This window comes from Nicotiana tabacum, chromosome 10, assembly GCF_000715075.1.
Source record: "Nicotiana tabacum cultivar K326 chromosome 10, ASM71507v2, whole genome shotgun sequence".
Taxonomy (NCBI): Eukaryota; Viridiplantae; Streptophyta; class Magnoliopsida; order Solanales; family Solanaceae; genus Nicotiana; species Nicotiana tabacum.
Window position 1 is genome coordinate 124,183,310 of NC_134089.1, and position 12,687 is coordinate 124,195,996.

The window sequence follows — 12,687 nt, forward strand, 5'->3', positions numbered from 1 at the left end:
TATTTACTTTGGAACTACGGAACGGTATTCCGGGAGATCCCCCTGCATATTTACGTTTGGGACTACGAGACGGTATCTCGGGAGATACCCTGTTGTTATCTCTGTGTACTAAGTTATTACCTTCTGTGATTTCATTCTTGTTAAATTTCAGTCTTTACTTTACTGCAATATTTCATTCTGCCTTACTTTATTATATATACATATATACCAGTAGGGCCTGACCTGACCTCGTCACTACTCGACCGAGGCTAGGCTTGACACTTATTAGGTACCGTTGTGGTGTATTCATACCTTTTCCTGCACATATTTTTCGTGTGCAGATCCAGGTACCGCTTATCAGCCGCATTATCAGTGAGTCGAGACAGCTTTGGAGATTTCAAGGTATATCTGCCGCGTCCGTAGACCTTGGAGTCCCCTTCTACTCTTCCCCATGACAAACACTTATGTATTTCCTTTTTGTTAGACTCTAGAGTATAGAGATACTGATTTCATTCTGTAGTTTGTGATTCACGGTGTTTCGGGTCTTGGGATAGTTGTGTACATTCGAGAGTGATTATTGTTTATGCCGAGCGGCATCTTAAATTGCTTATTTAAAAATTACCTGGTAGATGTTAGCTTTTATATTTTCATTTCATTTCCGCAAATATTAGGCTTACCTAGTCGTAGAGACTAGATGCCGTCACGACGGTTCACGGAGGGATAACTTGGGTCGTGACAGTTTGGAAGGTCAGAGTAACATAGCTTAAAAACTATTAACATTAAGACAAATTTATGAGATTCACTTGCTCATTCTGCCAACCATGCCCTTCTCTCTAAATAGTAATCCCTGCGATCCACAATAAGTGATCAATTTACTTTTTAGTTTTGGTCCAAAATAAGCATTCATTTATATAATTAAGAAAAAATTCAATTTATTTTTTTCAAAATTACCCGTATGTACGTATCCCTAAAAAGTCATTTACTCCTCACATTTGAGAAGAGAAGCAAGTGCTATTATAACTATGTTGCAACATTTAATTAAGGGTTGTTTAGTCACACTATCTATTTTTATCTAGAATTTAATATTTTCTTAATGGGTGTGCCTAAAGCAAATTGATCACTTATTGTGGAGCGGAGAGAGTAATGGTAGTAATAGTATTAATATACTTCTAGGAGTTAATTTAAGTAGACTTCTCTGCTTTGAATTTAAGACAATTCAATAAACATAAAAGTTGAGGCTCAAAAGTAAAGTGAAAAAAATGGATTTATTGCTTGCAAGATTGAAAAAGCTGGTGAAGTCAGAAAGGATAGTTGAAAACCATGAGGGTACTACTATTTGTACTGTTTGTCCATTGGTCCTCAGAACCAAACACATAGATGGTTCCTGAGAAAGATGTGTTTCAAAAATATAGTAGATCATCGACAAAGTCTTTTAAGTGGTACCTACATTCAATTTATGTGAAACCTCTGAATTCTAGCAACGTACTCCATTAATATATTTACCTGCTTCCTGCATTTGAAAAACCTTTTTAGATTGAAGAAAACCAAATTCATATCGGTAATTAATGGGTAGGGCTAGGGGTCTAACCAAATTCATATCGGTAATTAACGGGTAGGACTAGGGTCGCAAACGGGAGGGTCGGCTTGGATGTGGATGAATTAAAATTGGATAAATTATCCCACTCAAATTGAAAATGGGTTAACCAACGGATTAACCCGCTCAAAATCGGCCCAACCTGCCCTTGACACCCCTATTGATGCTACATAATATCATACATGTATTATCTTCTTTTCAAAATGAAAAGGACCAGTAACTCTGGACTTCCTTTCATTGCCCATTTGAACAAGGAAAAGAAAATATTCCACCAACCTAGCTTTAGTTTTTCAGCATGTAATATTTATTAATTGAAATCAAGTCACATCACTCTATTATAAACAAGATAGAAGCAGCGGGGTAGAGCTAGTCTTAAAACAATAGAAAAGAAATGTTGCATATAAAGTTTAGCATATTTATGCATAAATGTATATATTATTCTAATGGGGAATATCACGGCTCCATATGAAATGGATGAACTCCACATTCAAGTTCTTTGAAAGAAAAAAAAAAGGGTTAAATTTAACCCTTAGAATTCTTCACTATAATTTAAATTTTCCAACTTCGTTAGGGGTCAAAAGAAAAAACGAAATTTTTACTAACAACAAGGATTATATTAAATTAAAAGTTTAACGGAGGATAAAATTTGCTCACTTTTAAATAATATAGGAGCAAATTTAATCCGTTTCTCCTTTTGATATTAGAAATTAAAATTTGTCAAAGAGTTTAATTAGGACTAAAGTGTTTTGTCTTGTCTCAATATATTTTTTTGTTGAGTGATTATAATGACTTATTGGACCAAAAAGGAAATGATAATGAGTTCAAAGTAAGACTTGTGATGAAAGTTTTGAAAATAAATATAACAGAATGCTTGTTGTGGTTTTAACATCTAATCCAATTGGAATATTCATATGAATAACCAAAGACAATAGCAAAACTCCAAGCAACTCTTTTGGCACAAAGGAAATTTTCTGAATATATTCTGTGGTATTAATTAAATCTTAAATGGGTACGAGCTCTAGTGGAAAAGTGCTCAAGCTTTATTTATGGGTTGCAATTTTGTCAACATAACCGTTACACATATCATATTTTGCGAGAAGTTTTATTTTGTGTTTCATATAACTTACATTAGTTGTATGAGGTTTCTTTTTGTCTGACAAATTTATGAACCTCAATCTTATACTTCTGGGTCCATAAAACCGTGAGACAAAAAAGTTACCTCATATAACTAGTGTTAGTTGTATGAGACACAAAATAAAAAATTTCATATTTTGCTAAGTGCTATAAAACTAAAAGCAATTTACTATAAACTTGAACAAGATAATAGAGATAGAAAGAAGGAAGAGAATTTATTTCTTCTTCAATTGTATGTATTTTCCTATCTATTACAAGGCCTTTATATATGCATGAAAAGTGAAGAAAATATGTTATTGAATATGTCATTAAGTATAGAAAATATGTCATTGAATATGTCATTAAGCATTTGTAAAAATTATGGAGGAGGAGTAGACATCCATCATAAGATTTATCTTATAACACCTCCCCTTGGATGTCCATAGATAATGTGCCTCGTTAAAACCTTATTAGGAAAAACCCCTACGGAAAAAAATCCTAATGAAGGAAAAATAGTACACATGTTTAGAAATACGTCTTTTGGTTGCCTCGTTAAAAACCTTGCAAGGAAAACTCAGTGGGACAAAACCTTGTAAAGGAAAAGGAGTACAACGCGTATTAACTCCCCCTGATGAGAGCATCAATTCACATCCTTGAGCCTTCGCATCCCAATCTTGTATACTAGTTTCTTGAAGGTTGACGTCGGTAGAGATTTGGTGAACAAATCAACCATATTATCACTTGAACGAATCTGTTGCACATTAATATCACCATTCTTTTGAAGATCATGTGTGAAAAATAACTTTGGTGAAATGTGTTTTGTCCTATCTCCTTTTATGAATCCCCCCTTCAATTGGGCTATGCATGTTGCATTGTCTTCATACAAAATTGTGGGTAATTTGTCATAGTTCAAACCACATTTGTCCCGAATAAGATATATTATAGACCTCAACCATATACATTCTCAACTTGCTTCATGAATAGAAATTATCTCAGCGTGATTAGATGAAGTAGTCACGATTGATTGCTTAGTCGATCGCCAAGATATGGCAGTGCCTCCACATGTAAACACATAGCCTGTTTGAGATTGAGCCTTGTGTGGGTCAGATAAATACCCAGCATCGGCATAACCAACAAGATCAGGACTGCAATCATTGCCATAAAATAATCTCATATCGGCAGTCCCTTTTAGATACCGCAATATATGTTTGATTCCATTTCAATGTCTCCTTGTAGGAGCAGAGCTATATTTTGCTAAGGCATTAACTAAAAAAGTTATGTCAGGCCTTGTAGAGTTAGCAAGATACATTAGTGCACCAATTGCACTAAGATATGGTACTTCAGGACCAAAATGCTCTTCATTCTTTTCTTGAGGTCGGAACGAGTCCTTATTTATATCAAGTGATCGAACAATCATCGGAGTACTTAATGGATGTGCTTCATCCATGTAAAATTGTTTCAATACCTTTTCTATGTAGGCAGATTGATGAACAAAAGTCCCATTTGCCAAATGTTCAATTTGCAAACCAAGACATAATTTTGTCTTTCCGAGATCTTTCATCTCGAATTCCTTCTTTAAATAATCAATTGTCTTTTGGAGTTTAGTAGGAGTTCCAATAAGGTTTATGTCATCAACATATACAGCAAGTACAACAAACTCCGATGTTGTTTCCTTTATAAAAACACATGGACAAATGGCATCATTTATATAACCTTCCTTTAATAAATACTCATTAAGACGGTTATACCGTATTCTTTCTGATTGCTTTAAACCATACAAAGATCTTTGCAATTTGATTGAAAATATTTTCCGGGACTTTGAATTATGTGCGTCAGGCATTTTAAATCCCTCGGGAATTTTTATGTATATCTCATTATCAAGTGAACCGTAAAGGTAGGCTGTAACCACATCCATTAAATGCATGTCAAGCTTTTCATGGACAGCAAAACTAATGAGATAACGGAATGTTATAGCATCCATAACAAGAGAATATGTCTCTTCATAATCGATATCAGGCCTTTGTAAAAATCCTTGTGCAACTAGACGCGCCTTATATCTTTGTACCTCATTTTTCTCATTCCTTTTACGTACAAAGACCCATTTATATCCAACAGGCTTAACACCATTAGGTGTTTGCACTACAGGTCTAAAAACTTCACGTTTCGCAAGTGAAGTTAATTCTGCCTGGATAGCATCTTTCCATTTTGGCCAATCATCTCTCTGTCTACATTCATCGGCAGATTTTGGTTCAAGATCCTCGTCTTGTTGCATTATTTCAATAACAACATGATAAGCAAAAACGTTATTAATAACAATAATATTTCGGTTCCATTTTTTCCCCGTTGAGACATAACTTATTGAGATCTCTCCATCATCATCATTTTCAGGTACCCGAACCTCCCTTGAGGTTTTATCATTTGTTATGTCTATGTGTTCTTCTTGGGCCACTACCTCCGTATTATGATTGTCACACCTGCTTTTTACCTATACTCTCGCGAAGGGTATAAATAAAGGAGTTTTTCCAATTAAAGGACAATCGAAACGGGATTTATTATTTAATTCAGATTCGCCACTTAGGAGATTTATGGTGTCCCAAGTCGCCGGTTGAATCCCGAATCGAGGAAAAATTGACTCTGTATTACAGTCCGCGAACTAGAAATCCGAATAAGGAATTCTGTTAACCCGGGAGAAGGTGTTAGGCATTCCTGAGTTCCGTGGTTCTAGCACGATTGCTCAACTGTCATATTCGGCTTATTTATCTGATTTTAATACATGTTGAACCTATGTGCAATTTTTAACTGTTTAACGTTTTTATTATTATTATTTTTTAACGGGAATTGCGACGTTGTAAAATACATCTCGAACCACATTACATCAATACACCCGTGGTTATCGACACATTTCGACTCCGTCAAGATTTGGATTTGGGTCACATAAATGTACACCCGGGTTTAAGAAAGTAAATTATTAAAAGCGCGCCTAAAGTGACTAGCGCGTTTTTATATTTGGGGAGGGCCGTGAAATTCACTAAACGACCCATCCCGAATTCTAAATGTTTTATTTTTAGCCAATTACTGAGAGCCTCGCAATTTACACATTTTATCCGGCGAGGCTCGTCTCATGTTTTATTTAAAGGTCCATGCTAAAATGACTACGATTTTCTATATATATTTTTTCTGAAAAAAAGAAAATCCTAATTTTATTATATATTTTACTACCACTACTACATTTGGGGTTGTTCAAGTCACTACTAGAAACATGATTTTTGCCAAAGATGCGAAGCGACTGATTAAACCAATTGATTCAAGTTAGCCTTACTAGATCAATATTCAAAACACCCAATAATTTGAAGCTATGATATGGAAATGTTATTTAGCAAACAAATGTCAAAAGGATGTCTTTGAATTAATGCTTATATCCTAAATGACAACCAGTTTCTACTTATCACTACACGTGAAAGATGTAAATCTCACATTTTTGTCTCATGCTCAGACTATTCTGATTTTTTTCAACATTTAAACCACATGGATAAATCATCTTACATCAAGATTGGTGATTAGCACCAATATGCAGGCTAATTAGCATGAACATACACGTCCAACTTCAGTCCACTTTATACAATCATATATAAATCAAATCTAAACTACACTAAACCATTGCGTCTACATTACTTAGGCATCAACACATAACAGTCCAACTATACAAAGCAGCAAAAATCTACATAGCAGTAGTATACAAAATGTTCTAACTACAATCAGTAAACAAAGAAAATGCTGAATCAAACTTCATACTTCCATTTTATATGTATTCATGCTTCCCCATATTTCAGCTTATAATAGCCAGTGTTACAGTCGTGTACCTGGTATTGGAAACAAAAGAAGAGGAAGATGAGAAACAGCAGATGCAGTAGCAGCACAGTAACAACAGCAAACAACAATAGCCCAATAACAGATTAAAACCAGCAAAATCCCAGCAATAACCAATGGAACAGTAATGGGGAAACCCATAACAAACTCAGAAATGCAATGAAACAATACTTTCTGACTCTCTATTCTTTAACTCTCAAAGAAGAACACTTTCAAGAAACCCTACTCTTTTAACTGATTTTCAGCAATCAAAGCAGACTAGACTTTCTTACTCTCAAACTCAACTGACCTCCTCAACATTAAAGTCAACCTATTTTATATATTTCTGATTCTGAATTTCTGATCTCCCCAAAAAAAAATTTCTTTCTTCATCAGTCCAAATGCCCTCCTCTTTATAACCATTACAGACCTGCCCACTCTTTAATAACTTAACTACCCGACCCCCAACAAACAAAAATCTGCATATTTCCACTTAAAACCCACTAAGGAATGCTTTTCCTTATTTTCAGCCCTAATTCCCTCTCGTTCCCCATTAACTCATTAATTTAAAGACATTTAATACCCCACTAACTAAACACTAACATTAAAATATTATCCTAACTGTTTCATTCCCAAATCACCCCTAAAACCCCTTAATATTACTGCCCCAATACAAATTATTCATCTGCATTAAAACCTAACTCTAAAATCTGTTCAAGCTAACAATCATCTAAAACTGATTCTGATTAATAACTATGATCAATCCTCCTGACAACTGAATGACTAAGGTTGAATTCCAATTGAAACAAATGAACTGAATTTAAATCACAACACAGAACTCAACAGAATCATTAAAACTGAAACTGAATCAAAATCAATCATAAATGCAGGGATTCTAAGTCAAACCTATACAAGAATGCAGGATCATTGTCAGCATATCGACAATGCCCTGAAGCTAATTGCCTAAAGATCAGCACATACAACATTCGACCTCAAACCATTTGACGAAACTACTAATAAAACTGAATTAATCGACGATAACTAATTAACCGATTGCCTACAACAATTGACAACAATCAATCAGAAATAGATAATCAGGCAATTCAAGCGGCATTGACAAGAACAAGGATTTATAATAAAACTTAACTAATCGACGAAACTTATTCGAATAGATTACACAACCTATAATTATACACAACAACGAGCAGAAACAAATTCGACCAAATAAAAGGTCTGAGGGAGAAGAACAGAACAATCGACAAAAAATTGAAAAATTAATATAACAATACTAAACAAATAAACAAACATTTAAAACATCAAAAATAGAATAAAAGGAAAGAAGGAAAAATACCTTAAATGGAATAGAGAACATACGGACTTGAACTTTCTGAGGTCAAACGGACCTTAATCGAGTGTTCTCAACTGAGAACACTTCGACTAAGGTCAGTTAAACACCCAAATTCCCTTAAATTTCGGACAGAAACCAGTTTTGGTTTTCTAGGGTTCTTATGTTTCGATTTAGGGTCGAGTGTTTCTAGCCAGATTCGAAACAAACCAAAGGTGGTTTGGGCACGAGGGAGGTCAGGGGGTGCCAAGGTATGAATTTGGGGTGGATTGGTTTTGGTTCATAGTTTGCTCGAATCTTCAATTAAAGATTCGAGAAGTTCCAAGTTGATTCGAGACAAGTGGTTCCTGGATTTGGATCGGGGGTGGTTAAATGTTTAAGGGGTGTTAATTTGGTGACCGGCGGCGTTGTTGCCGCCGGGTTTTAGGCGAAGGAGTGCCATGGCGGATAGGGTTTGGGGAAGGGATTTCGTCACTGAGAGACGATAATGAACAGGGGTTTGGATTGGGGGGGCTAGGTATGAGATTGACCTTATATAGTGGGGGTGGTTTGATTTTGGTCGTTCGATCAAGAGAGATCGAGGGTCCAGATCAATTCACTTTAATCAAACGGTGTCGTTTGGTCTCATTAAGAGACCGGGTTGACCTGGGTAAAACAGACCGGGTTATGGGGATTGTTCTGAGGCGTTGGATCAAATGAAATGAATGGCCTGGATCTATTGGCTATATACGACGTCGTTTGGATATATCTGGAGATGGACTAGACCGTTCGATCGAGTGAGATCAAAGGCCCAAATTCTTCATGCCCGAACGACGTCATTCCACCCGTCTCCAGGACTGGTTGGATTGGACCGGGTAAGAGGGTATTTGGACTGGGCCTGGACTTTCTTTTAAAATTGGCCCAGTCCGATTTTCTTCTCTTGTTTCTTCTTTTTCTTCTATTTTCTTTTTAATTCCTAATTACCAAAATTTGTCCAATAAATTGTAAAGCCAAAATTAACTCAAAAATACTAATTAACCCTTAATAACAATTAAAATCTAAAATCAAACACTAATTAAAACACAATCACATAATTGGACATAAAATGCTAAAAATGCAAAATTGCACATTTTGTAATTTTCATTCTTTTTAAAACCAAACATGGTTTAATTAATTCCTAATCGTTAAATAAAAATCCTAAATGCACATGCAATATATTTATTTTTAATTAAAGTAAAAACAAACACAGGCAATTACAAATAAATCACAAACAACACAAAACTATTTTATTTTGAATTTCTGGGAGTAGTTCTCATAGGGCAAAAATCACGTGCTCACAATGATCACTTTGATCATTTACTCCTTTTCTTTTCCAAGGATTTTTATCTTTACAACCGACTGGTCTACCACGTTTCAAGCGTGGTTTAAACTCATTTGCTTTAATTGATTGTCCTACCGGGATATCAACTCAAACTGGAGCATTAACAGCTGGAATATATGACTTAGTCACCCTTGGTAAGTCAGTGAACGCATCTGGCAGTTGATTTGCAATATTTTGTAAATGAATTATCTTTTAAACCTCTTGTTCACATTGATTTGTTCGAAGATCTAAATGAGATAGTGATAATACATTCCAATCTATCTCCTTTCTCAGCTGCTTATTTTCTCCCCCTAATGTTGGGTATATTGATTCATCAAAATGACAATCAGAAAATCTCGCTGCAAATAAATCTCCAGTCATAGGCTCCAGATATCTTATAATAGAAGGAGATTTATACATAACATATATCCCCAACCTTCTTTGGGGGCCCATCTTTGTGCGTTGTAGTGGAGCAATTGGAACATATACCGCACAACCAAAGATTCTAAGATGGGAAATATTTGGCTCCTGGCCAAAAGCCAATTGCAATGGGAGACTTTATGATAACTTGTAGGCCTTATCTGCACAAGTGATGCCGCATGCAAAATAGCATGACCCCATACTGAAATGGAAAGTTTTGTTCTCATAAGCATTGGTCTAGCAATTAATTGGAGGCGTTTGATCAATGATTCCGCTAGACCAATTTGTGTATGAAAATGAGCGACCGGATGCTGCTCAATTGTTATCCCAGTTGATATATAATAATCATTAAATGCTTGGGATGTAAATTCACCGGCATTATCAAGACGAATTGTCTTAATTGCATAATCTAGAAATTGTTCTCTTAGCTTTATTATTTGAGCCAACAATCTCGCAAATGTCATATTGCGAGTTGATAGTAAGCACACATGTGACCATCTTGTAGATGCATCTACCAAAACCATATAATATCTGAATGGTCCACATGGAGGGTGAATGAGCCCACATATATCACCTTGTATACGTTCCAGAAATATAGGGGATTCTATCTTAACTTTAATCGTTGATGGTCTAATAATAATTTGCCTTGAGAACATGCAGTACAAGAGAATTCCTTAAATTGAAGAATCTTTTGGTTCTTCATTGAATTTTCATGTGAATTCTCAATTATTTTGTGCATCATAGTAGAGCCAGGATGACCCAACCGGTCATGCCAAATAATAAAATTATCTTGATTAGTAAACTTCTCATTTACTATGGTATGTGTTTCAATCCTGCTAATACTTGTGTAATATAAACCAGAGGAAAGAGAAGGTAATATTTCAAGTACATATTTTTTACCCGAATTTATTGTAGTAATATAAAGATATTCAATCTTTTCATTATTTGTAGTCTCAATGTGATATCCATTTTGGCGAATATCTTTGAAGCTTAATAAGTTTCTTTGAGATTTACTACAATATAATGCTTCATCAATAGCCAAATTTGTTCCTCCTGGTAGTAATAAATTGGCTTTTCCAGAACCTTCAATTAATCTTGTACTACCGGATATTGTATTAACATTGGCTTCTTTTATTACCAAATAAGAGAAATATCTCTTATCTTTAAAATAGTGTGTGTTGTAGCACTATCCAGAAGACATATATCATCTTTATTAATCTTGAGTCCAACTGAAGACTGAGAAATTTTCATATTCTTCAAAAAATCAAAAGGTACATTATATGAAATATGAAAGACAAACAAAAAAAACATTAAAAATTACGTTAGGAAGGTAGAGACTAGCAACACATGATGCATTAGGAAACACACTCAAGAAAAATAAACTAGTTGCAAACATAAAAAATGACAACTTTTCTTATAGCCTTCATTCCCCAGTAAGATGATTAGTTCTTTAGTCAATATCCTCAAAGAAGTCTCCAGCTTCTAAATGAGTAATATTTGTTAGGCCTCCAAAATTATCATCTTTATGCAAGATGTGCCTCAGAATTATATTTGTTTGAGGGGCCTGCTTCTTCATTATTATTTTGAAAGGCCAAATGTGCCTCCATATTATTTTCTTTCTTTCTAAGGGAGGCTTGATAAAGTTTGACAAAATGATCTGGCGTACGACAAATGTGTGCCCAATGACCTCTCATAACACACCTGTGATAATTATTAACTCTACATTTTAAAGGATTATTTTGAGAATTCTTATTATTCTCTTGTTTATTTCCACCATGACAACGATAATTATTTCGTCCCCTTCCATGTCCACGTCCACGCCCACGACTATGGCCACGACCACGACCACGATAATAATTTTGTCTTCTTTCAGACTTTTGAGTGGTTGTTACCATATTAACTTCAGAAAATGGTGCAGAACCAGTAGGACGTGCTTCATGATTTTTCATTAAAAGGGTATTATGTTGCTCAGCCACCAGGAGGCATGAGATTAATTCAGAATATTTCTTTAAACCCTTTTCGCGGTATTGTTGTTGCAATACCATATTTGATGCATAAAAGGTAGAAAGAGTCTTTTCTAGTAAATCCTCATCATTTACAATTTTGCCACATAATTTAAGTTGGGAAGTTATCCTGAATATAGTAGAATTATATTCACTTACAGTTTTAAAATCTTGTAACCGCAAGTGAATCCATTCATATCTAGCTCTTGGTAATATCGTTGCCTTAAGATGGTCATATCGTTCCTTCAAACTGCTCCATAGTTCAAATGGATCCTTTAGGGTTAAGTATTCAGTTTTTAATCCTTCATCAAGATGATGACGAAGAAAAATCATAGTCTTTGCTTTATCCTGGCTTGATGTTTCATTTCCTTGTATAATAGCATTTTCAAGAGCTTTTGCAGCAAGGTGAATTTCAGCATCAAGAACCCATGATAAGTAATTCTTTCCGGTAATGTCTAGTGCCACGAATTCAAGTTTTGACAAGTTTGACATATTGAAACTAATCACAAAATAAATGGGTTAGAAAGAATAAAAATAATTTTCAATGAAAATATACTTCTAAAAAAATTCAGACAACTAATTAAGAAGTTGATCACTTCAAACATGTAGTATAAATAAAAATGTAAGTAACATACAATATATATGTCAAATAAACAAGAATTATATAGTATATAAATAAACATAAACAGATATATTCAGTATAGTAAAAGAAAAGCAATTTATTATAAACGGGGACTTGAGGAATAATCATATATGGTAATATAGTGAATATATTCAAATATTACTTTCCACCAATTGTAAAGCAATTTAAACTAGTATGTACAATTATTATTTAGTCACCTGAGTTATCACTATTTTATTTTGTTAGTTTAACACACTTAAGATCTATATCTTATATTTTCTTTAACAATAAGCAAGGTAAGAGAACTTCTGTAACATGATCTACTAAAATAAATGCTTAACGGTATATGAATTTGTTAATAAATAGCATATTGGTGCATATATATTACCATAAACCAAAAGAATATATAGTGATATACCTGAAGGA

The 12,687-nt window shown here is 34.4% G+C and overlaps 1 protein-coding gene across 1 annotated transcript; it reads right to left on the reverse strand.

The window, feature by feature from the left end:
* Positions 1-1,277: 1,277 nt before the first annotated feature.
* LOC142165354 (uncharacterized) lies at positions 1,278-12,131 on the reverse strand. Its single transcript, XM_075223925.1, has 3 exons — positions 11,529-12,131; positions 1,483-1,489; positions 1,278-1,363 (listed from the first exon to the last, which is right to left on the reverse strand). Exons 1-3 carry the CDS (start codon positions 12,129-12,131, stop codon positions 1,278-1,280), a joined length of 696 nt encoding a protein of 231 aa, XP_075080026.1.
* Positions 12,132-12,687: the final 556 nt, after the last annotated feature.

Excerpts from the sequence above, each read along its gene's own strand:
- LOC142165354 (XM_075223925.1), bottom strand. The coding sequence starts at position 12,131 with ATGTCAAACTTGTCAAAACTTGAATTCGTGGCACTAGACATTACCGGA.